Here is a 23,913-nt window from a genome sequence, read left to right on the forward strand (position 1 = left end):
ATTTAAGTTCACATACATGATTCCACGTCATTACTCTCTGCTGTTCATTACAATTTATAGAAAATAATCAAACTAAACCAAAAAATCCCATGATTATACTCTTTCTTTAACTAATGGAGGATGAAGTTCAATGAAAATGAATTGGCTAGTCGCCAAAATAGATGCACGAGTGGACTCACATTGCTGGAATCAGTGGGGCATGCAAATATTGACATACACTGATTGAATATACTGATTCGGCTGATACATTTTGGATTGGCATGACTGTAAATTTAACACTTAGTGATGTTACACAACTATTAGTATTAGCCCAGGTAGTATCCACAGGCACTATTTACCAAAAGGACTCCAGTTCCCTCAATAATGGTACCTATAGATATTGTATATAGAGATTGTGAGATGGGTACTTCAATAATGAGTTGAAACAGGTGGCTGAAAAAAATAGTTGCATAATATTAAAAGTTAAAAATTTACAATATGCTTTGATATTTTGCAACAACTGAGGTAGATTCATCCAATAATTTTTAGCAATAAAGCACCCCAACGGCTGTTGCATCCCAATTATGGGCAGAGAGAAAGACAGCTTTCAGGAATGCCACGGGAAAAAAGTGGGGATTGATAAAATGAGGGCAGATTCATGGAATCATAGTTTCTTCAGTACGATCAAATAATAGATTGATATAATGAAGTTTAACAAAATACCATGGCCAATAACAACATTAGCACTAGAAAATAACACTCCCCAAGATTCTTCTAAAACTGAAAATAAAGAATGAACTAATGGGTATTTGAGATTTCCAAGCCCTCCTGGCTGTGTAACAAATTACATGTAGACTTTTGTTTGAAAGACTACAGAACAGTCAGCAGCCTCATCTTTTCATAACATATCATATTTAAAAAATTATCAAGAAAAATTAAATAAATCTCACACAAATGAACCTAGAATACCAATAAATTCATATCAATATCCCACAGAAAAATTAATTGAAGGCATTAAATTATATAAAATTTTGACCTAACAGCTGAAGAGATGAGATGCAAAAATTTTACAAGAAGCACATCATTATAATCATTGATGGGGATCAAAATTTAACGGCTGATGAACACAAATTACAAAGAGTAAGTGTTCCTAGAAAAAAAAAACCAGTGAGCTATGGAGGGATAGAGACTTAAACATTACACTCACACGTATAACATCCAAACAACTTTGTACCAATTTTACTGTATCTCACTATCATCTGGGTATTTTAAGTAACAAGGACATGGCAAAATGTTACTCTTACAATGATATCAAAATCACAATTTTAGTTACAGCATTGGCTATTCCTAGAGTCAGGGATAACCGGTGTACTGCATTGCACTATGTCACGTATGCTCATGCATGAAGTGCACTGTGGCACTACCTAAGAATTAAGCTTGAAATAAATTGCTGGTTTCTGGATCAATAACTAGGGGAAATATGTATCCATTCAACATTCAATCTCTTTTATGTAAAACTTACAGGCATTAATGACAATACTCCATCAGAGTACACAATCCCTCTAATAACCTTATAGTTAATAGGAACATAATATTTTAAAATTTACTATGATATTTTTGCAAGAGCATATAAAAAATATTTACAATGCTGGAGTTCAATGAGTCTTTTTGGTAACTACAAGTGCTGAATGATGGAATTTCCCATCTTTTTTCTCCAAAACACACAGAAGAGATATTTGACACCAAATATCCACTTTTTATGAAAAATTTCTTGGCATCTTCTCCTAAAAATTATCACCACTGCATTTTATTGCTTCCATTAGGAATTTTTCAAGATTTTCATATCACCATGGTCTATGAACAGATCATAGAACCCTAGTAGCATGGAAGCGCATTCCTTTCAGTGCACTGCACTTGTCTGGCTATTATTTCCAGGCCTCATATTTCACCTATATTCCCCAATGCACAAACCACAAAAAGCAAATATATCATTGTATAAAATAAGCCACTATCAATGTCAAATATCAATTGAAAGTGAGAGAGAAAGGTAGCATTAATAGCACTGGGAAAGCAATGAACCTATGGCTTCTCAGAATAATTTTAGGACTGAAAGAAGTCAGGACCACCCCAGAACAATTACGCAGGGTCTGTGTGTCAGAGCATTAACATATTAGAGGGAGAATTATTTTTTTGAGGATTTGAAAAGACAGGGATTATTATACCATTCAGCTCATCATGCAGAGTCAGTAAGTAATTCACTTATCATACCATATTCTGGTCGCTAGGCAGAAATGTTATTAGACAGTACATTTCCAGCTAAAGGAAAGTTGTTTGAGGAGATACTGTGTAAGCCACCATTACCAATTCATTACCAAGGGAGAACGGAATGCACCCATAGGTTCCATCAAAAGTACATATTGTAACTGTACTCGTGCAACACGGGCATGTCATTAAAACCTAGCAATGCAACATTAAAAGAAACGTCTGAAACAATTCGCACCTCATGAGCAGCGCCATCAATCACCAGTCACTTTACAGTGTAATATTTTTATTTTACACAATTATTGTCATTTATGGATCAAATTTAAAAGAGATGCTTTTTCCATGATAATTAAAATTTTGCCTGAGTACAAACGCTTTCTTGGTGCTTGTGGACTTGATTGGAGTATCTAACAGTGAAGTACATCCGACTAAGAAGACATAACTTTCTCAACACGGTAACAGGCAAGAGCACTAATATCACCTAATCATTGCTTTATAATAATAAGAGCCACCATTGAAATCATACATATTTAAATGAATGAAATAATAAAGGAACTTTGAGCAAATTAAAGAAAGCTAAATAGAATTCATTCACACATTTTGTAATCAACAATGTAGTAGATTTAATATGACACAAGGAGTGGGGTTAACAGAGGGTATACAGTCAAAATACTATCAATTTCTAGGAACAAATTTTGAATGGATTTTGGGTTGGTATTTTTTATCTTTATCTCAGGCAATCACAGAAAGAGTAAGATATGAATGGGTAGAAAAATAAGATGGATAGAGCACATATCATAAAAACGACTCATAATTATTAGATTTCTGCACTATGTACACAAAGATAATCTGCATTGTTAACCATAGCAGTTAACAATTTATCTTAAGTCACCTTATATTTATTAACATTATACTCAAAACATATCATCATGATATCATCATGGTATCTTCGTCATATCATCATGTGCACCTACAAACGATTACAAAAAATTGATAACATTACATGCCCATATGAAATGAACATCAAAGATTTCTGATATACCATTAAATTTTTTGTTTGGAGAGAGGAGCACTGGGATTCAAGACTCTTGGTAAATTAGAAATTAACTTCTTTTATCATTGGTGTGATCTTCAACATTAATCACTTGAGGTAAACGATCCATTGTATGAGTTACCACAGATTTCAATTCCATCTTTGATATTCCCAACATTTTTATGTATTTTCAAGGCATTCAAGGATAACATATTTTGAACACCATCTCTGAAAGCATATATGTACAATGATTATGTAAAGGATTCAAGGTGGCCACAACACTTTATTTTCCAACACAAGGAGTATTCAAGGTTTTCCAGGAAGAAATTGACCCTTCCTAACTGATTGCAACATATTATGAGTTGATTTATTTTTCACAAATCAACATGATTTACTCATTAGCTGTACTGCCTCAATGAGACATCTCTGACATGGTGTTCTTTTTTAGTTCCGCAGTAGGCTGGGAGGCACTTAAACAAGAGGTCCAAAACTTCTAGATTCAAAAGTATTAGAAGCCATTTATCACAAAATCACTGATTCACCAATTATATTTTATATTAATTTTCAAGGACCATATTTGGCAAAATGGCGGTTGAAATTTCTATCAGAGGAATACTTGAGATGAACTGATTCAAGTAACATTAAAAAGCCCAATTCAAATTTTCATTGTGAATAAATGTACATGGTCTACTAGATACAACACTGACAAGAAAAGGATTAAAAATTTACATTGAACAATGAATACCACAATAACTAGAGAAGACTAACCAGTAAGTGAAAAAACATGGCTACATGATGTAGAAATTTCCAGATGATGTCACAATCAAGGAATATTCCCAGATATTTCACAGAGGCAGCAATTACGAGTTTTCACAGTGTTCAAGGATATTTCATAAGAGAAAAGAAGTGGCCACCCTGGCATTTATATCGTAAAACTAAACAAATGTATAAAGATAAAAATCAATATACCATTATTTCAAAACAAACAAAAGAATGATACAGCAACATGGAAAAATCTAAAGGCGGTGAACACGAAGAACAAGATGTTTAACACTTTCTGTATAGCTTCACCACTTACAGAGTCCTTTTCCTATAACACCTCAGTAAGATTAGGTTATGTATACAAAGCAAAATAAATAAAAGCAAAAAAAGCAAGTTAATGTTCAGCAGCTATCAACCAACAATATTAAATCTCAAGATATGAATTTCATGCCAAAGACCCACATTGCCCAACAGCCCCCTTTCAAAATAAACCTTTTCAGCCAATTTTTTTTTATTTTAAAATATAAGTGAACTATACATTAAATTCCTACCTATGGGATGAATTAGGTAACACTTAATGAGCCAAATCAAAACCAACTCTCAACTGAAATGCACAGTTTCAACATTTGTTCAGGTAATTCAAACACACATAATGATGAATAAACACTGCACATTAGGAGTCATCAGCGAAATGTATCCCCAATTCTTTAATTAGTGTTGTAAAGGCATTGAAAATCAGAACACATTATAAGGGGTTATTACATAACTACCTTTAACAACCGGATATTGGCCAGGGAATGACAAAAAATTCATAATTGAAGTTGTACATACTGAAGGCCTAGCTAAAAATTTGAAATATTTACTGTGAATGTGGTTCAGTGAAATTTTTTTGGCTCACTCAGCCTTCAACTAGTCAGACCCTCAATTAGTAAAACCCACAACTAGTGAGACCGCAAGTGAGATGCCACACCCAACCATGGAGCCACAAAGATGCTCACTTGTTCTCATCATTGGCCTTCACTGTGTGGCAATGCTGAAAATGAAAGAAAACATATTTTTAGACATAAGTCACAGTAGCGATGATTGTGAGAAACCATGATTATTTAATACATCCCCATTAATCATTTACACAGTAGAACAAACACTATGGTAGGTACACTTACGGATATTTCAGAGAGCAATGAACTTCATATAGATGAAATACGCAATTATTAATTATGTATAAAAACAAACAGTTTCACACTTTCTGCAAGACATCAATTTTCAGCAATAATACCCCAAATGGAAACAATACCAATCTCAAGCTTAAGGTACAGAAATGCTTGAGGATTTAGATAATCATACAAGAGACAAGCACCTAAATTCATAATATAGGATCTTAGAGGTAAAGGAGACATCAATTGTAAACCACAAGAGCGATTAAATAAAGAAAACGTAGACATAATAACTAGGAATGGACGGATCCAGAATTTTTTCATCCATATCGGATCCTTGATTTAAGGTGTTGGATATTTGGATATTTTCAGACCCAAATACTTTTTTTATTATCTGCTATAAAATGAAGTAATGATTCAAGTTTCTTAAGTGTACATGTATCAAAAGGAAGCAATTCTAATAGTCATATGCATTTTAATACACACAGTCATAATTTCCAATTTTCCTCACAAATGTGGTCACTTGTGTTTCAATTGCAGATGCTTCAGCGGTCATGAGGAGGATGTTGCACTTCCTCCACAGTGCACGCACACAGCATATACCCCTTATAAGTTCTCCCCGTCCAAATAGAAATGTTTCCACACTTTGGAAGACATTTTTATAAGTATAGTTTATCATTAATTAAATTGAAATTGCAAAAGCTTCAATATAATTAAGAGTGCTATAGACGTCAACTGCAGCAAACTTTAACAGAAGGAGACGACTGCCCAGCGATGAGTTGGGCAGTAGAAGCACGTAAAGGGGAAGGATTGCGCTCCCTCCATCTTTAAAGCAACAACGCTACGAATGAGGGGACCAACACCTCCAATCTTGCAACGCTGTGACACCGTAAGCTTCAAGGAGAAGCTGGGCAAGCTACATAATGTACACAGTTTGCGTTTCTAGTCTCTCTCAACTTGCGCGAGTGTTTTCATGCAATGCTTCTTTCTTTGAGAATTGTGCTGTTTGGACAGTGTTGAGTATTGATAGAGCTTAAAAACATAAATACTCTCAGAAATGCGTCTTGCTTGCTCTCATTCATTATTGAATCTCGTGCACGTCATCCATACGCCGAAAGCTATCGCAAGACACCTTTGGGTCCAATAGGTGACTCACTCACCAGTTTCCTCTGGAAACGGGATGAATTGGAGGCAGGTAAGCTGAAAAGGGTCAGACGGTGAGATGGTGGAGGAGCAAGCAAAGTGTCATTGTGCTCATGTAACTTGGTATTTTCCTTCAACGCTAATGATTTGTGGTCTGTTCAGTCTCGGGGAGAAAAAAAATCAGAGGACTGGGCCGAGGGCTGATGGAGGGATGAGAGAGGAGGTTAGTGGTTTTGTGAAATCTGCTGTGTAGTTTCTTTCAACATGGTCATTATCCTATGGTGCTGAGCCTCCCCCTATGGTTGTTCAATCTCTAGGGAAGATTCACACTATGCACCTGTCATATTTTGCATTAAAATTTTCTACAGCTGAAATTGTTACATAACCAATGTAGCAGCTTTTAAACAAAATGGTTTATGAGTAGGAAAAGTATCGCGGAGAATTGGTGCATGCCAAGAGAGAGTCGGAACTCTTTCCACTTTATGGGGCATTGAATTCACTGAAGCTTAATTATAAATTTCAGATACAAATTTGATGTCTTCCACGACTTTGGATCCGATGTATCCGATCTGACCATCCCTAACAATAACTCTTAATATTAGAGTAGACAAGCAAACAAAATGGAAGACTTAAACTCAAAACAAATACCTATACAAATGACCTTTCGGGTATTGCCCACATCTCCAGAAGACGGGACTGCAAAGACTCGACACTTACAAAAATTTAAGAATTTATTATAACAAATTATTTTTTAATTTTTTTAAATTCGCATGCTTAGGAAATAATTTTTAAGCATAAAAATTTTTTAAATTCTAAATAAATAGCAAAATGACAGCCATTTTCGAACTGAGCACTGAAATATACAGGGGTGATCATTTTGAAAAACAAAAAACACCAATTTTTAAATGACACCAGAATCTGAATAATTGGAATCTAACCAGAATAACCTTCAGATTTAAAATTTGAAGAAAATTTGTTTTCATCCACTTTGAGCAAAAAAGCTAAAGCACTAAAATTAATTGATTTTTAACTTTTTTTTTCGCAACATATTTGCAAGAAAATGATAAAAAATCTCAGATTTTGATTCCAAATCTCCAAAAGCCATTAGAAAGGAGAAATCAAAAACATCCTGATTACTTCCAGGTCTGCATTTTGAGGCACATTAACGGGTCTACCTAAATAAGTCCAAAACATATTTTTTCACATGCCATACCAACTATTCATTAACTCATTGTATTCACTTCAAATTAAGTCCAATAAAAAAAGAATTTACCACCAAATCATAACTCTTATCCTTTATTGCCACATTTCTGCACTAAATTTCCAGAATGAAGAAAAAAGTACACACAAAAATTGTTTTGGAGAACCCCCCCATGATTGCAAAAAAAAGTTTCATTGCTCTTCTAACACATAAATGTACTCAAATACATTAGTACTGGGCACCAGGTATGTATCTACTGGGGAAATGTTAAGGACAAACATATACTGATAACTTACATATACTGATGCAAGAAAATTTAGAAGTCCGCAAACTCCTTAGCACACTTTTCTGTAGAAGAAATTCGCAGTGCTTCCTCTTCATAATCATCAAAATTACTTGTATCTCCAGGGCCCTTGCATCTTGGTATAAATGGTGCTTCAACCTATAAAATATCAAACAAGATTTAGAAAAAAAACAATACCAGAAGATAATACCACATGTGCTGATAACCAAGTATATATTACCTATACTACACGAACCGACTACTCAGCAAAATCTTTTCTTACCTGTCCTACTAATCACAAGATCTTCATAAGAATAATAACACAAATGTAAATTTGCAGCATTATAACCAAAGGCATCAATTCAACTCAATCAGTTATCATCAAATTCTGGCTCTTCCAGATTAGGACTTAATTCTTCCTTTCTAGTGCAAAATGGTGGGCATAGCACGTACACCAATACGTGTTGGATACATGAACTTTCTCAGTTCCCAGAGCAATACACCAATGGAAAACACAGAAAAATGGAAGGCAAGATAAGCATTATTGAAATCCCATTCAAGGGGCTCAAACCCAGGACCAAAGAATATATGAAGATATAATTGGATGGCCAATCTGATACTACTTTCTACAGAAGTCAGGTTTTCTCCATGCAATTCATTAATGCTACCACTACTCAACAACACTAATTTGCATTACCACTGGGGTTAACTACCGATTAGTGAACATCTAGTACGAAAAAAAGAGCTGATACACAACACCAAATTGCCTCACCCCAACCATCTACCTTAACACCATTTCAAATATATTTTCTCACAAATGGTACAATAAATGTCAAATAAAAGAGCAACAGAAGGGCATTTGTTTATTCAGTAAGCTTCATAGAATTTCAAAGAGAACCATCAAAGGCAGTTATGAAGTGACACTGAAAATGAAAGGAAAAACAAACCTATGGCACAGAGACTTGGAGAAAAAAGTAACTAAGCTCTAGATTGCTTAAGATGATTGTTACAGCCCTCTCCTCACTGCTAAGAGCCAGATGCACCACACCAAAGTAAGAAATCAGCCAATCCAAAAAGAGTGTATGCAGCATAATTGAATTGGCCAAGGGCCTTGAGGACGAATTACACACGCCAAGGAAACATCAAAGTGGCAATAAATATGAGCAAGAGATGAGAAAAATAAATCCACAAGAAGCTTCAATGACCTAAGGTATATTGAAGAGGAAAAAATAATATTTGAAATTAAATGAACCTAACTGTTAGAATATTTTTTGAAGGAAGGCTGTTTGGTAAAAATTTTAAACTTTAGATAAACATTTATGCATGACTTGCGACAAACTTTTATTTCCAAGGAAGAAGCACAAGCAAGGGAAAGGAAAGACCATTTGCAGCCAATAGGGAAATTCACCATTTCCTTCACAGATTTAAACTATCCCGTTATCGTCAACAAATACAAACTAGAGACTAGTTTGTATGTCAAATAGCTACATACTCTTTCAATAATTCCTAAGGGTTGTAAATGGTAATACAATCCAAGCATTTTCCATAAATCACAGCTGCTAAAGATAACATAGGATTCCTAACAAGAAAATTTGAATTAAAGGGATCAATCACATGTTTTATCCATTGCATCAACTTGCACACTAATATGAGCCGCCAGGTACTTCTCAAGTGTCTCAACTCAAATGTGAGCCCCAGTTAAGTTAATGTTACACAAAGACACCACTTGTAATCAGGACAGAGTGAAATCTGAAGGGGCCCCAATATCATATATAAGTTTAAAAAATTTGAAATTCGCTATAAACATCAAGTAGCAGCTAAAACTAAAATTGAAAATTTTAACTAATTAAGACTTTATAAAAACGACATAACAACGTTAATGCTCTTCTAGAGAAATTTGCAACACATCACTGTTGCTACCTATCTTTTGTGCGACTAGCAACTTGAGAATCTATTCATTTGGCTCACTTTTCTTTTTTTTCCATTTCAAAGAGACACTATTAACAAAAACCCCAGTAAAATTTATTGACGGCTCCTTTCATGACATTGCAGTGACCTCCTGCTTAATCTATCCGATCCAAGAATTTAGCATTTGGTGAAATCAAAGTCTTCATTCGAAATATTTTTAATAAGTCTCACAAAAATGTTTATTTTGGTTATTCTACCATTCTTAGTCTTCATGGATTGTTTTAAACGTTACGGGATGCCATCAGTGAGAGTATTCTTCAACAAATGCTTAAAATAAAAGTAGATTAAAAGTTGTAAATTACCAACAGTAAAATATGTGCCTTAAAAGCCCAGTTTGAGCTGGGAATTCATCAGTTTGCAGTTTTTTAAGTTCAAATTCCATCGGGCTACTTATTATTTCCATTAATGGGAATGCTACTCTACGAATGGTTGACAGTAAACATCTCACCGTGTGCCTTGGGCGAAATATTTACCAAGAGAATGGAGGCCATCTTGAACTTGATTTGAGTTTTTAAGCTATTTAAGTTTTCACATAGTTTATCACCAAAGGAACAGCAAAATATGGTTACTGCACAGTTTTAGTATCTGCTATAGACCTTGCTGTGTATAATTTGCCCCGTCCGAAGTTATACGGAAGATTCCCAGTTCAGCCAATTAATCCAAAACAGAAAGCTCTCAGCTTACTCAACCATCTCTTTGCAGAACTAAAATAAGGGCTTCATGGCTGAAATTTAAAGTTGACAGTAAAAGTTCGTAGTTCATGCTTTCATGCAATCATAAACAGGTCCATATGAACCCATGTACCCTATTCAAGTTAGAAGCTCAAGTTGATGCCAATATACCATGGTTCCTTTACCACTTCCAGTCTTTCCATCAAATGCAAGATATGGTTCAAAAATACATGAATAAAACCAACTTCCATCTTATATGTGCCTCTATTAAAAGTTTCATAGTAGTTTTTCCCCTTAGTACGCAAAAAGGAATATTTCTCCTTCCTGAAGACTGAGGGCAACATTTGCAATTTCCAAAGAGTACTTTTGAAACTTTGTACACATGAAAATTAGTATTTTCAAATATGCTATGCACAGATTTTTCAAAGGTATTGCCAATTTCACTTAGTATTATAGAAACCTCATACTGTCCTGCTACATAAAATAGCGAATTTACTTATATCACAAAAATTTCCCAGTTTTCATCATTACTAGGATGGAAACGGGGTGGTATACATTTCACAAGTGGGCAACTCAATGCAGTCATTATATAATATAAATCTACTATGATTATTTGCAGCATATTTTGTTACCAAAACACAGATTAAAATAATAATATGAATTTTGAATTGACTTCATGTAGTTGAGATAACTCATACACATCTCCCAGAATGACCATAAAAAACTACCAAGGCTAGTTGCGATTGACTGGTGCGATTATTGAAAATGTACATCTTTCAAGTGCCTGAGTCACTCTATCTATCAAAAGTCATAGACTTCAAAACTAGAAGCCTAAAATATAAAGTGTACAGGTTATGGATCATTATTTTATTTCATTGATATGAAAATGTCCAAATAAAATTGGAGATTCATTGACATAAACAAATATTTTTGCTCATGAAAGATCTAAATAATGAATTTCGAACATGAATCAATGCAGCAGAAATGTATGAACTTCATTCCTGTGAAAAATTGAAGTTCAAAAGAGTATTATCTGAATTCAGAAAGGCCAGATGCAAAATGGTAATTCAAAATACATGTATTATACACATTCTTTAACACGAAAATTTTCACTCAGAGCTGAAAAGATGGCTTGACGATATAAAAAGAATTCTACTAATATCAGATTAATCCTATCGCATACATAGTTTGGTTCATTGTTTCAAACAAAATTAAGCAACAATTAACACACACTTGAGCATCAGAATGAGGAGAGCATGAGAATAGAACAATTGCACTGAGATAAATCCTGACATGCTTCATACTTGTTGAACAGCTCAACTCCAAAGTGAAGAAAAACTTTAATTCCACCTACACCAAAATTTTAACTATTACCTCTAAAACTTGAAAATTCCCTAATTCATGATGAAACAACAGCTAATACTAGGCCAAGACAGCAGGATACATCATAAAAACTTAAGTAAATAGCTGTTTGGGCATTAAAACCACCCTGGATTACATTTTATGACCTTATTTAACAATAAAATGATACATTTTAGCTTTAATCATCTCAAATGTTCCTCATAGTGCCATATACAATTACCTTGGTAAAATCAACAGATATCTTCAATCCTGAGAACATGCTCTGAGTCTACTTTCTTTTCAGAGTATCTATCTCCAGAGCTTCTTCAGATGCTGGTTAACTCAAACTTCAGACTTCCAAGACCCTTCAGCAGCTGCTGGCACCCTCCAACATCAAAGTATTATATCCACAGAGGCAATTGCAAAATACCTGCTATGTACCTTAAAAACTTTTTTGAAATTAATTTCGACCAGCAGAAAAATTTAGATTGGCAAAATGTGGACGAAGATAACATGAATCTGTAAATGAGCTTCTGGGCCAATTGGAGACACAACACTTACAATAGGATCTCAAAGAATGTAGGCGGAGGGCAAATACTCACACAAATATTAAAACAATACACATTTCCTAGCATTTCACAGCATACCATGATTTCCTATGTACTAGTATAATATAACCAAACATGCCCAAAATTTGGCATTGATTAACTAATGGTTAAGGTATTTGGAAGACCAATTTAGAATTCATTACATTTTAGCCATGTTCAGCTCAAAAAAATTTGGTCCATTTCTCTCATTAATAGATAAAAAACTAAACATTAATTATTTTCTCCGCAAAATTGGGAAATTTTGTACTAATGAATCGTAGTAGGAAATTTTTATTAGTTTTTAACATGTGCACGCCTATCATCCCATATTGCTCTGCCGACAGTCCAAGTAAGGGCTGGTACATACTTCGTGTGGAAGCAGAAAAGTCCATGCATATTTCGCAGAATGGCATCTGTGTCTACTCCAAGTAATCAAAAACTTATCAAAAGTAACCAGAGCAGTTCATTTTAACAATGTGGGACAAGTCACTGGCTGGTAGAAATATGTTAAAGAACTATGAATGCTCATCTGCAAAGCATAATTGCAATTTCGTCCAACGACCAATCTTAAACGATAAAAAGAGGTCTTTCTTCCAGCAAACTATGGTACCAGTGGCACTGGATCGACTTATATAAATTATCCACACAAAGCAGCTTTAAAACCCCATGTGAATGAATTTCCTTATGCCTAGTGCCGGTTGTTACATTTATTATAGAGCAAGGGTGTCTCGCATATGGAGGCAGAAACATTGAATACATGAAGGACAACTTCTAACAACATAGCAGGTAAACATGTTGACAATTCCAAGCGGCAATCAATATCGCAACAACATCCAGACAAAATTTTCAGCATTAAAATATGACATCCATGCAATATCCATGTTAATCCAATTTATGTTGTATGGATATCAGTCTAATATCCAGAGGACCCACCAAAAAAGTTGCGCAATGTCCGACAATGGACATGGAGGTCAATATTACAACATCTCTTAGATATCTTCACAACATCTAATGAGTAGTTAGTTAAAGGGTGTGATCATTATGGTTTTTGGTAATCCCTAGACATACAAACAAAGCATTTGTGCTCTTAAATTCTATATAGAACATTTCCTGCCTACGGATACTGTTTGGCATAACAATTTTTTTATAACACGGACATTACAACTTGGATATCTATGTAACGTTATTATTATAACTTGCCATGGATCTTGCAAATAGGATATCTATGTTGTTTTGTCCAAATATCCATCGTGCAATAACTTGTTTTGGATTTATCCACCTTATTTAGCAGGGATGGACGGATCCAGGATTTTTTTTGGATCCGGATCGGTTACTTGATTTTAGGTGTTGCATCTTCGGATATTTTCGGATTAAAATGCATTTTTAATTGCCGGCTATAACACGAAGTAATTATTCATATTTCTTCTGGTTACATGCAATCAAAGGAATGCTATTTGGATTTTCAGACACATTCAAACTCATTACAAATCATTTTTAAAAGCTTTCAAGTTATTTGACATTATTAAAATTTTCCACGCACGTTTCCCCCAAATTTTGTCACCATCTCATCGCATGCTGACTAGTGTTTCACCTGCAAGTGCCTCAGTTGTGGTGAGGTGAATTTTCCATTTCCTCGTGATAGTTTCAAGCCACAGTGCACGCACATGGCATAAGTTGAGCTCTCCTTATCCAAATAAAAATTTTTCCCCATAATGAAACACATTTTTATCAATATATCATTAAATTAAATTGCAACTGCACAATCTGCAACATAATTGACAATGCTTAGAACAAAATTGACTTCACTTGCAATGAGGTGCGGGGATGGTACAAGACGATCGCTCGCCTATCTAGACATGAAGGGATGGGTAGCAGAAGTGCGTAAAGGTGAGGTGGAGGGGAGGGAGCGCGATGCTTCTGCCTTTCAAGCTAAGAGACTACGAATGAGGGAGTCAAGGACAAACATGCCAGATCTTGCTGTTTTGTTATTGCCTTCACAGCGAAGCCAGGCGACGTACTGCAACTGATATGCAGTTGGCGTTTCCAGTCCGTCCCCACATGTTTGAGGGCACTAATGTTACGCTTGTTTCTTTGTGCTGTTTCAATAATGTTGAATATTAGTAAAGTCTAGTTGTAACTAGAAAACTTAGTGGCAATCAATAAGATTTGAAAAAAACTATAATATTGTCAGAAATGCATCGTGTTGGTCTCATATCTTTTTCAATCTCGTGTATGTCATCCAATTGCCGAAGCTATCGAGACATCTTCGTGCACAGAAAGTCACTCACCTAGCATTAATATTCCATAAATGGAGAATTGAAGCAGGTAGGTCGGAAAAGGACAGTTTGTGAGTCGGGGTAGGGATGAAACATGCTCCTATTGCTCTCTTGTAACTTGATATTTTCCTTCAAAGACAAATGATTTTTGGTCTGTAAGTTCTCGGAAATGAAAAAAAATGTCGAAGGCTGATGGATGGCCAAGGTTGGTTTTCTGAAATCTATGACGTAGTCACTTATGACATGGTTATTTTCCTACAATGCTGAGATTCCCCTGATGACTGTTCAATCTCTAGGGAAGAGTCACACGATGCAGGTGCCCAGCTAGGAATTAAGGCCAGGGGGTATGGAATACGGGAGGTGCGGGTGGCCTCCCCCAGAAAATTTTTAAGACTAGTGGTTCAAAATGGTGAGTTTTACAGCTTTCTGAGGGATATTTTATTAATCTTTACACAATTCTATAAGTAACATTTATCCAATTAAGTAAAGGGGATTATATTTTTAAATTTCTCTGAGTTTTGGGGGGGTCTTATCCCCCAAAACCCCCCCTTGCTGCACCACTGACAAGATGTGCCCATCGTATTTTTCTTTAAAAATTTTCCACGGCTGAAATTCTGTTGCATAACCTCTATGAGAGATTTAAACAAAATGGTTCAGAAGTAGGACAAGCATCGTAGTGCGATGACGCATGGGAAGAGAGGATCAGAATTCTTTCCTGAAGCATTAATTTAAAATTTCTTCAGCAAATTTGGATCTGAAGTATCCGATGAAGGGCAAAATCAGTGGATATTTGGATCCAAGGTATCTGATCTGAACATCCCTATTATTTAGACATCCAATGGATATCATCTGCTGCTTGGGTACGGAATTCACTACCCAGGTTTTCTCATATAATTTTGATCACGACCATGCTCACAGATTCCTGTTCCCCCCCCCCCCTTATCTCATCCCTTCCTTTTGTTTCTCTGACACACAGTGAACCTTGAAAACAAGGGTAAAAATAATACCATAACTTGTCAAAAATGAGCTATGCCAGCAGCACTTTCAAATTTAGCCCCTTCCAATAACAAAAATTGCATTCTTTAACAACAATTCATAATCCAACTACCATTATTACAGAGGTGTATTAATGGATATGCATTTTTAGGAATCTTTTCTCACTCACATAGACTATTATAACCATTCACTGAAGAGTTCTTGAAAAATTTCCATTCTAAGAGGAGCTAATATTTTCGAAGTGGCAAAAACCATATCTTATCCCATAGAAAGTCAAACAAAAAAATTCTTAATGCAAGAACACAATGTTAAAATTCGTACTCAGATTTCTTTAGTTTTGCCAGAAAACTTGAGCATTTGTAAATGGGCAATACCTATTCCCCAAAAAGCTTGAGATAATAGAGTAACCAGCATGTTTGAATCACCATCGTTTCACTGACATAATATTAACACCAAATTATTGAGACAGGAAAGGATTCTGCAATTATATGGAAAAAAGCAGGAATTATTTCCCAATGGGAGCCAAAGACATTATTTGAAAGGTTATTTTATTCTATTGGAATTGAGGGAAGAATGACATATAGAGTCCATAGATTTTAACAGAGAGTATATTTTAATGAGGGATTTACATTTTGTTAAGAATGATTCAGGGAGAGGATTTCAAATTTTGCAAACTAACATGATGTATACTGCCACCATCTAATACACCTGAACTTGGATAAGTCTGTATTTACTTATGAGGCCTAAATAAATTTTTAGAATAAAGCTCATTACTCACATGGTAAGCATATTTCTTACTTTGAGTTTCATAAACCTTTTGTAGACCAACTGCCTTTCAACTGCGAGTGGATAAATATTTCTAACATAAAAATTATTGGTTCCAATAATAGAATAATAAAATTCAGTAATTTTCACTCCATGAGTAATAATTACAAGCCTAATAAAAAACACAAGGAAGTATTAAATTAATGAATAATTGGTGAGCCAATCAATTATTAAAAGTTGACACATTGCTTTCATTCTTTATTTTCATAACTCCAATTCCTCCATGATCAATTTCTGTAAAGCATGCACTGGCTTCCCTCAGGCACTTAAATAAGTATTATAGCCCTTATTACAGATAATAAATAAATAATATTACAATATACAAAAAAATATACTGTGATGTGCCAAGCCATGAGGTGAAGCCTAAGTGTATGGCTCCAGAAAAATTATTCTCCTTAACTATAACATCAGAGACAGCAAATATAAACATTGAAAGGTAACTGAATTCATATAATACATATGCAATCTTAACATAAACACCAAGTCATTCACAAAGAATCAAATGCCCAAATAAAGCCAAAACAAGGCACAGAGTAAGATGGCAATTCCAATCACTGAATTCACAGAAAAATATTGACCACTGCATTAGATAATTCACATCAAGTAGCATAATTATTGGCCTTCGCTTACAAAACAGCTAGGGATGGGATAGTCAAATACTTGAATCCTCAAATCTATTGAGTTTCACCTCAAATTTGAACCCATTAAAATCTTAGCTACTCACTCCCTCATCAGTAAATGAAAATCCTTGAACTCCATAGTTCAGCCTCCCTGAAACATTTATCACAGCTGAAAGCATCAGCTGTATTCATCTTTCAGGAGTGATAGAGTCACACTTCCACTGTAAGTACGGATGCATTTGTTGACTTCCTGGAGCAAGAAACTTCAATATTCCTGAAGCATTACCGAATACCTTGTTGCATTAACATTTAGCAGAGCAATGAAAATTCAGAATAAATCTAGTGAAATTGAATAAATTCTCCAGAAAAAATCTAATTGACAATATAAAAGTTTATATAAGTCATTAATGCAAAGTGGAGAATCACGTATCACTTGAGTGAACAGCTGAAAAAAGATATCTAACAAATACCGCCATACACTAGCCGAGGACAAGAAAGATTACTCAAAAATAATGTCTGCTTTCTTCTTTGAAGTGAGTCCTATGCACTTTTACAAGCCCCAGTCCTAATTATTAAATCTTCACCCCCACCTCCACAAACTTGTAACTTGGTTGCTTTGTATTGGCATTCAATACATGGAATATCAAATAATCTTGTTCAACAAATGTGTTCGCGAATGTTAGTATACCACTTTACTGTGAATCATTTATACTCCTAATCTTTAGGCATAGTATCCTAATCATAGGCAATTCAAGCGTTTTATTAAATAATAAATATGTCTATTCTCTTTCTTTATTGGCAACCATGAAAGGAAAGTTAGCCCAAGTGATTCTATACCAAAGACAAAAAAACACTGTGCCACCACAATATAGGAGACGTTCAAGGATAAAAACGGAAAAATAAATCCTGGTGATCAATTAAGCAAAGAAACCACAAGATTAATTCCTGAGGTAGAGCGCCTGGTCAATCAGCCTCTGTCAGGTGTAGAATTATAAAAATTCAGGCTTAGGCTCTTCATTCAGAGGTGAGGTAAACTAACTTCTATCAATAAATATATTATGAAACAAATACGACAATCAACCACATTTTCAAAAAAGCAGAGAATATTTTTGAAGCAGCCAATGTTTGGAAAATAGGGAGAAGTAAATAAAAGTGAAGTATGTGACAAGTAACAATGTATGCAGTCACATGTATAAGAGGAACGATATTTACAATATGGATGAAATTAACCATTGAAATATCATTTGGCCTAGCCAAGGTTTGAACCTAGGTCCCCGAGTATTCGCCAAGGCTTGGTGGTGTAGCTAGTATCATACCTGAGCAGCCACTGCGACATCCAGGCTTGTATAACACCTGAGCCAAATGATTTTTCACATAGCCAATTTCACACATTGGTGTAAAAAGAAAATAAATATTTGGGTTTGAAATTATACCTGATATATCCTGAAAAAGGTAATAATACATTTAGGACAATATCTCAGATTGAGGGGCACGTTATATCATTAGAATTCAAAATGTGATTCGAGATTCAACTAAGATTCTAACTCAAGATATGGATTCAAGAATACCTGATTCAATCCATTTCGAAGTTCAATACCGTATTGACTCGTGCAAGCCACATCCTCGTCTATCCTACACAGCCCCATTTTTGGGCTGGCTCGCGAGGAAAAAAACTTCTTGGTGCTTTTTGGGAGCGGTCTAACATAGGAACTTGTGATTCAGTATCATTGGGGAATCGATAAATTTAAGTTATGATTATTAAAGCTAAATAATGTCAGAAATGTAATTCTTGCGAAGGTTTCCATGACGATGTTCACGTGAGTGCAGTAATCCAGGTTCTCGCTACTGACAAACGCAGATGGAAAACCCGGATAACTCGGATTTTCAGAAACGTGCAATGTAGTTACTGTTCTATGGCCCTCCTAATGGTAACACTTTTTTTTGACGAAATTTCACATTACATGTCTGCCGTGTTTAGCCTGCGATTCCAACTCATTACCTCCCCTCGTGCATGGAGCAAATAGCGTGGAAAGAAAAGGGCGTGTAGTAATAAGTAACGATATATTGTTGTGTTTTCAATGCAGCTTTAATGTTTACGCTGAAATGGCTACGTATTCCGTGAGACATGTTGCCACAGATGCCAAAGCAAACTCTGATTACGACATTGAAAAGAATCAAGATGCCATTTTCCTTTAAGGCAGCTAACAAGATACAATGTAGAAAAAATTTGAACACACATCAATCCTACAATGTGTCATGTTTAGTATGATACGTACACAGTAAGTGCTTCGTAGCATGATGTCTCCTCTCTTCAAGTACCATTGGAAGCCAAGACTTTTGATGATGAAAGAAGATGAAAGACAATTTTTTTTCTTTCAAATTACTTAAAATGCTTTACAAGCTGACTAATATGCTATTCTTACCAATTCCCATAGCTATGTTCACCAATGCTAACTGTGGAGAAATAAATGATAGGAATTTGAGGGAAAATGGTGCGCAGATTGCATTAAAATTTGGATGATTTGTGTAAGCCACGCAACCCCCTTTTTCACCGGCATTTCCAGAAAAAAGGTGAGTGGCTTCTACGAGTAAATATGGTACATCTGCATTATGGATCTAAGATACAAGAATTATCAGTAATAACTCACAATGGAATTAGAAGACATTGAATTCATTGGAACAGCCATTTTTACTCGTGGTTTAACAGAAAAACATAGTTCTTCTTTATTCTCTTTCGTCAACATTCTTCATGAAGTTTATTCAGTTCATTTCCTTACAACTCCAGGAAATCTTACTACCTCATAAACATTTAAAAGATATAATTCAACTTCCAGATAATCAAAATAAATTTTTCCTAAGCAAATTTACACATAAATGTGAGAATAATAGGAGTGAGTTCCATTTATAAAATAATACAATCTAATAAAATGGTATTCATAAAGCTTGGAATTGCTAGAGCCAGGTGAATGTCAAAACAAACAAGTCAAGTGATCACAAGTAGAAAAATAAATTTATCAGATAAAACTGCATAAATAGTTTCAAATAGTGCCATTCTTCTATAAATGCTTGGACCCAAATAAGATCTCAAATTGCTGCAAAGAGCTCTGCCGATAACAAATGCCGTATATGTACCACATTGGCAGCTATGTGTCATGTTAGCTGCAGGAATCAACTACTCACAATTACAACCTCTGATATGAATTAATGATAAAATATATGTTGATTCCAACATTAGCGAGTTAGATGATAATTTCTAAGAGAGTAAATACAGTCAAACCTCTATACTTCATATGATCTCCCGGCAAGGAAAAAAATTAAGTTCCAATTATCCCCCCATTAGAATCGTTAACTTTCATCCTCCATGGACTGAACCTCTTTTCTGTTACAAGGAATTTTTAAAATTTCATACCTTGGGCTAGAAACTGCAAGTCACTGCAGAGACTGATACATATATTTTTAAAATCTCACGGCAAGCACACTACATATTTTAGTGCTGCATTCACCAAAGGTAACTACTTCATCTTTTAAGTAGTTACCTTTCATGAATAATAAAGAGTTTTGATTGTACTGACAGAGTTAGGCCATGGAGCCATTCCAACAAAGATCTAAAAATTCATTTGTGTGGTGATCGAACAGTCAGAACGTCTTAGAGGCTAAGTTACTAAAATAACACACAAATTCTTGACAGTGAAAGGAACTAAAACATTATGGAAATTCTCAGGAGTATTGCCATCCATTGTTTAAAATAATGTCCACACCCTCTAATAATGTTCCCTGCTGACTGCAATCAAATTTAAATAACAAACACTGATCAGATTTTCACTACAGCATCTCACACAGCCATTGGGTAACGGCAGCACACACACACAAGTCTTTCAGGTGCAGCAAAATAATAAATACACCAGAAAATATAATGAAAAATATCACACAAGCATTGATCATACTTACCTGTACAGGAGAAGAAATGACTAATAAGCAAGCTTTTAAAGCTACATACTGAACAGCCAGGGTTATTACTGAATAGTATATGCACTATCAGGGATGGGTAAACATGCACATGTCAGAAGTCTGAAAATTCATTATCAAACAATTCAGTTGATGAGATATTAAAGATGTTATTATTCTCTTTGTATCGGAGAAAATGCGTGGTATCACCATCATGAAGAAGTTGTGGGCGATATGGAGCCTCCACCTATGCAAGAAGAAATGTGAGTGCATAGAAGAATGAAGGAAACTAATCCATTCCCAATGTTATAATGCTTCTGTCCACAAAAAATAGAATTAAGAGCATTCAAGTAATCACGTTGGTTAGATTTAATGGTTGGTTGGAGGCAAAAATAATGATTTACAATGCACTTTGGATGAAATTGCAACTGAAAATACAAGACAAAGAGCAAAATTAACTATCAGAGATGTTTCTAAAGGCTACTGCAAGAAACAGCAAAATTTAGCTCTCAAGATGGCAAACTGCTGGTGAAAGGCCATCACTGACACTACAGGTTAGCACGTAAAGCAATAAAATGTACTTGAAAGTTATTCAAATTAGCACTTCAAAAACATATGTCAAAAGATGATGCCATAACCCACTGCTGTAATGCCACTACATACAAGACTGTTCCACACAAAATGAAAGACATTATCCACAATAACAAATGGAATTATCGAATACTCACCCTCCATCTATCGCTTACTTTTAACACGATGACTAACACAGCTTAATAATTCAAAAAGATGATAGAAGCCATATTTGTATGATTGGCATTGACTAATTGTGTAAGGCAAATGTTGTCCTTAGCAACAAAATTACAACATCGTTGGACAAGCTTTAAAGCATTTTCCACTCAAAATCTTAAAAACCAGACTTCCAATACAGCCTGAAAACCCTGATCTAGAGAAAAATATTCCAGATGGGAAAAGATTGATGATGAGGCAGTGGGCTCAAGCTCCAACTGTCTGTTAACTGTCAAAGCTTTCATATTTATTCCACACTTATCACTGTGGATATAAAGCCTTCAAAAGCCTCGAAAAGACATTAAGCCTTAAATCACCATTCACTATTCAAGCAGTTCTGGCTTTCAGTCCATAAGGAGTAAACTCTCTTATCTCATGTCATTATTCTTCTGAATATCATTGAGTCCAATGTTTAGTTTTCAGCTTCAGAGCAATAAATAAAATGAATACAAGGTACTTATTGACTTCACATTAGTCCTCCCTTTTTTGTCAAAATTTTCAGGGAAAGAGTAATGGGGGTCTCACATACAAGGGCAAGTGACCTGACTAACGAGGCTACCTGAACATCACTGTCAAGATATAAATAACAGCAAAGAGGACGTGATCAACTGATTTTGTCACCAGCATCAAAACAAAGATTTTTGCCTTCTTTTCTAAAAGTTTGGATTGGTTGTTACAATTCAATTTATTCATGTGGTAAAATACTTTTGTAGCAATGTAACTAGAGTAGGAAAGGCAATTAGACGGCAATTTACAAGATGTGATTGAAGTACTATGTTTACGGAACTTAAGGAGTGGTAAAAATAGTCCTGGAAATACTGTTAATAAAAAATGGCTACTGCAGTTTAAGTTCTGAAACAGCAGTGATTTTATGAAACAGGAGGTATTTATCAACAGTTATATGCAATGGACTTCACTGCAGTTTAATATGCTTAGTTTATAGCATTATGGTCTACAGGGATACATTTTAAGATCAGCAGTATCTTCAATGAAAAATAGACAATTTTTCAACCAGAAATTCTGAAAATTGAAAATATCTGTCGGCTGAGACTTGTCTTCCATACGTGACTTTCTGCTGTGTTGGTGATGCTGCATCATACTCAAAGGGGTATGCCAGTTAGCCTAACTTTCATTCCAAAATTTCATTCATGACAAATGCCCGCCACATTATATGGAAATATTAGTCGTAAGTATTACCACCCCACCATGTTAGCATCACCCCAGCCACTGACCCCCTGCCGTAGGCAACAAATCAATTTAATGTGGCATGAATTCCATCATCCCAGGGTCATTTCATAAAGACAGCCATACATAAGCTACGCATCAGTCTGTGAATTCCATACTTTACCCTTTATTAACTCATTTACAGTAGAACTTGTTTAGTACGTTTCTGAAGGGACCACAAAAAATGAACGTACTATCCAGGAAAACGTGCTAACGAGGAAAGAAAATAATGGCAGTCGGAATAATTGTAATCCGCGGAAAAGTCATCATAATTACAATTACCAATGGTAGTTCTCGTAGGATCGCCTTCCTGAACTCTTTTCACCTATAAAATCAAGAAAATGAGCGCTACATTGAAAAACAATACCATGTGAATAAAAATCACAATGTTTCATACATTTCCCGAAGACAATTACATGAAAACGGCGTCTATCTCCCGTGATTTATCCTATATATATTGATAGAAAGAGGACAAGTAAAGCTAAGTCATTTCTTCTTTCTCAAAGCGTACTCGGAGAATATAGCAACAACCCTGAGTATGACAACTGGTTGTTTTTAAATATCATAAAAATTGGACAAAATTACATTAACCTAAAATTTAAGGCAACAGCCGTACACATTCGCTTCTGGAATGACACCATATAGATTGTTATATTGATCGATGTATCGATTAATAACACGCAAGATTATTAGATTACGACGTACAGTACACTCCCGATTATCCGGGGTAATGATGGGGAGAGATGGCACGAATAATCGGAAAACACGGATAATCCAAACTTTCAGTTAAATGTCTTTTAATGTTCATAATTTACTTAAAACAAACAATATATTATTATTTATGCAGTTATTGTGTT

The 23,913-nt window shown here is 35.1% G+C and overlaps 1 protein-coding gene across 4 annotated transcripts in view; it reads right to left on the minus strand.

The window, feature by feature from the left end:
* Positions 1-2,822: 2,822 nt before the first annotated feature.
* Positions 2,823-23,913, minus strand: part of LOC124171922 (cAMP-dependent protein kinase catalytic subunit 1) — a 349,628-nt gene continuing 328,537 nt past the window's right edge. For 2 of the 4 annotated variants that reach the window (XM_046551347.1, XM_046551349.1), the window contains 2 exons: positions 7,831-7,976; positions 2,823-5,069 (listed from right to left, as the gene is read on the minus strand). In XM_046551347.1, the coding sequence (XP_046407303.1) occupies positions 7,851-7,976 (126 nt within the window). In that variant the 3' untranslated portion in view covers positions 2,823-5,069; positions 7,831-7,850. Of the gene's footprint in view, positions 5,070-7,830; positions 7,977-16,648; positions 21,294-23,913 lie in introns of those variants that run through there. The other 2 variants (XM_046551346.1, XM_046551348.1) reach the window with 1 other exon arrangement.

Source organism: Ischnura elegans, chromosome X, assembly GCF_921293095.1.
Source record: "Ischnura elegans chromosome X, ioIscEleg1.1, whole genome shotgun sequence".
In the NCBI taxonomy this organism is placed as follows: Eukaryota; Metazoa; Arthropoda; class Insecta; order Odonata; family Coenagrionidae; genus Ischnura; species Ischnura elegans.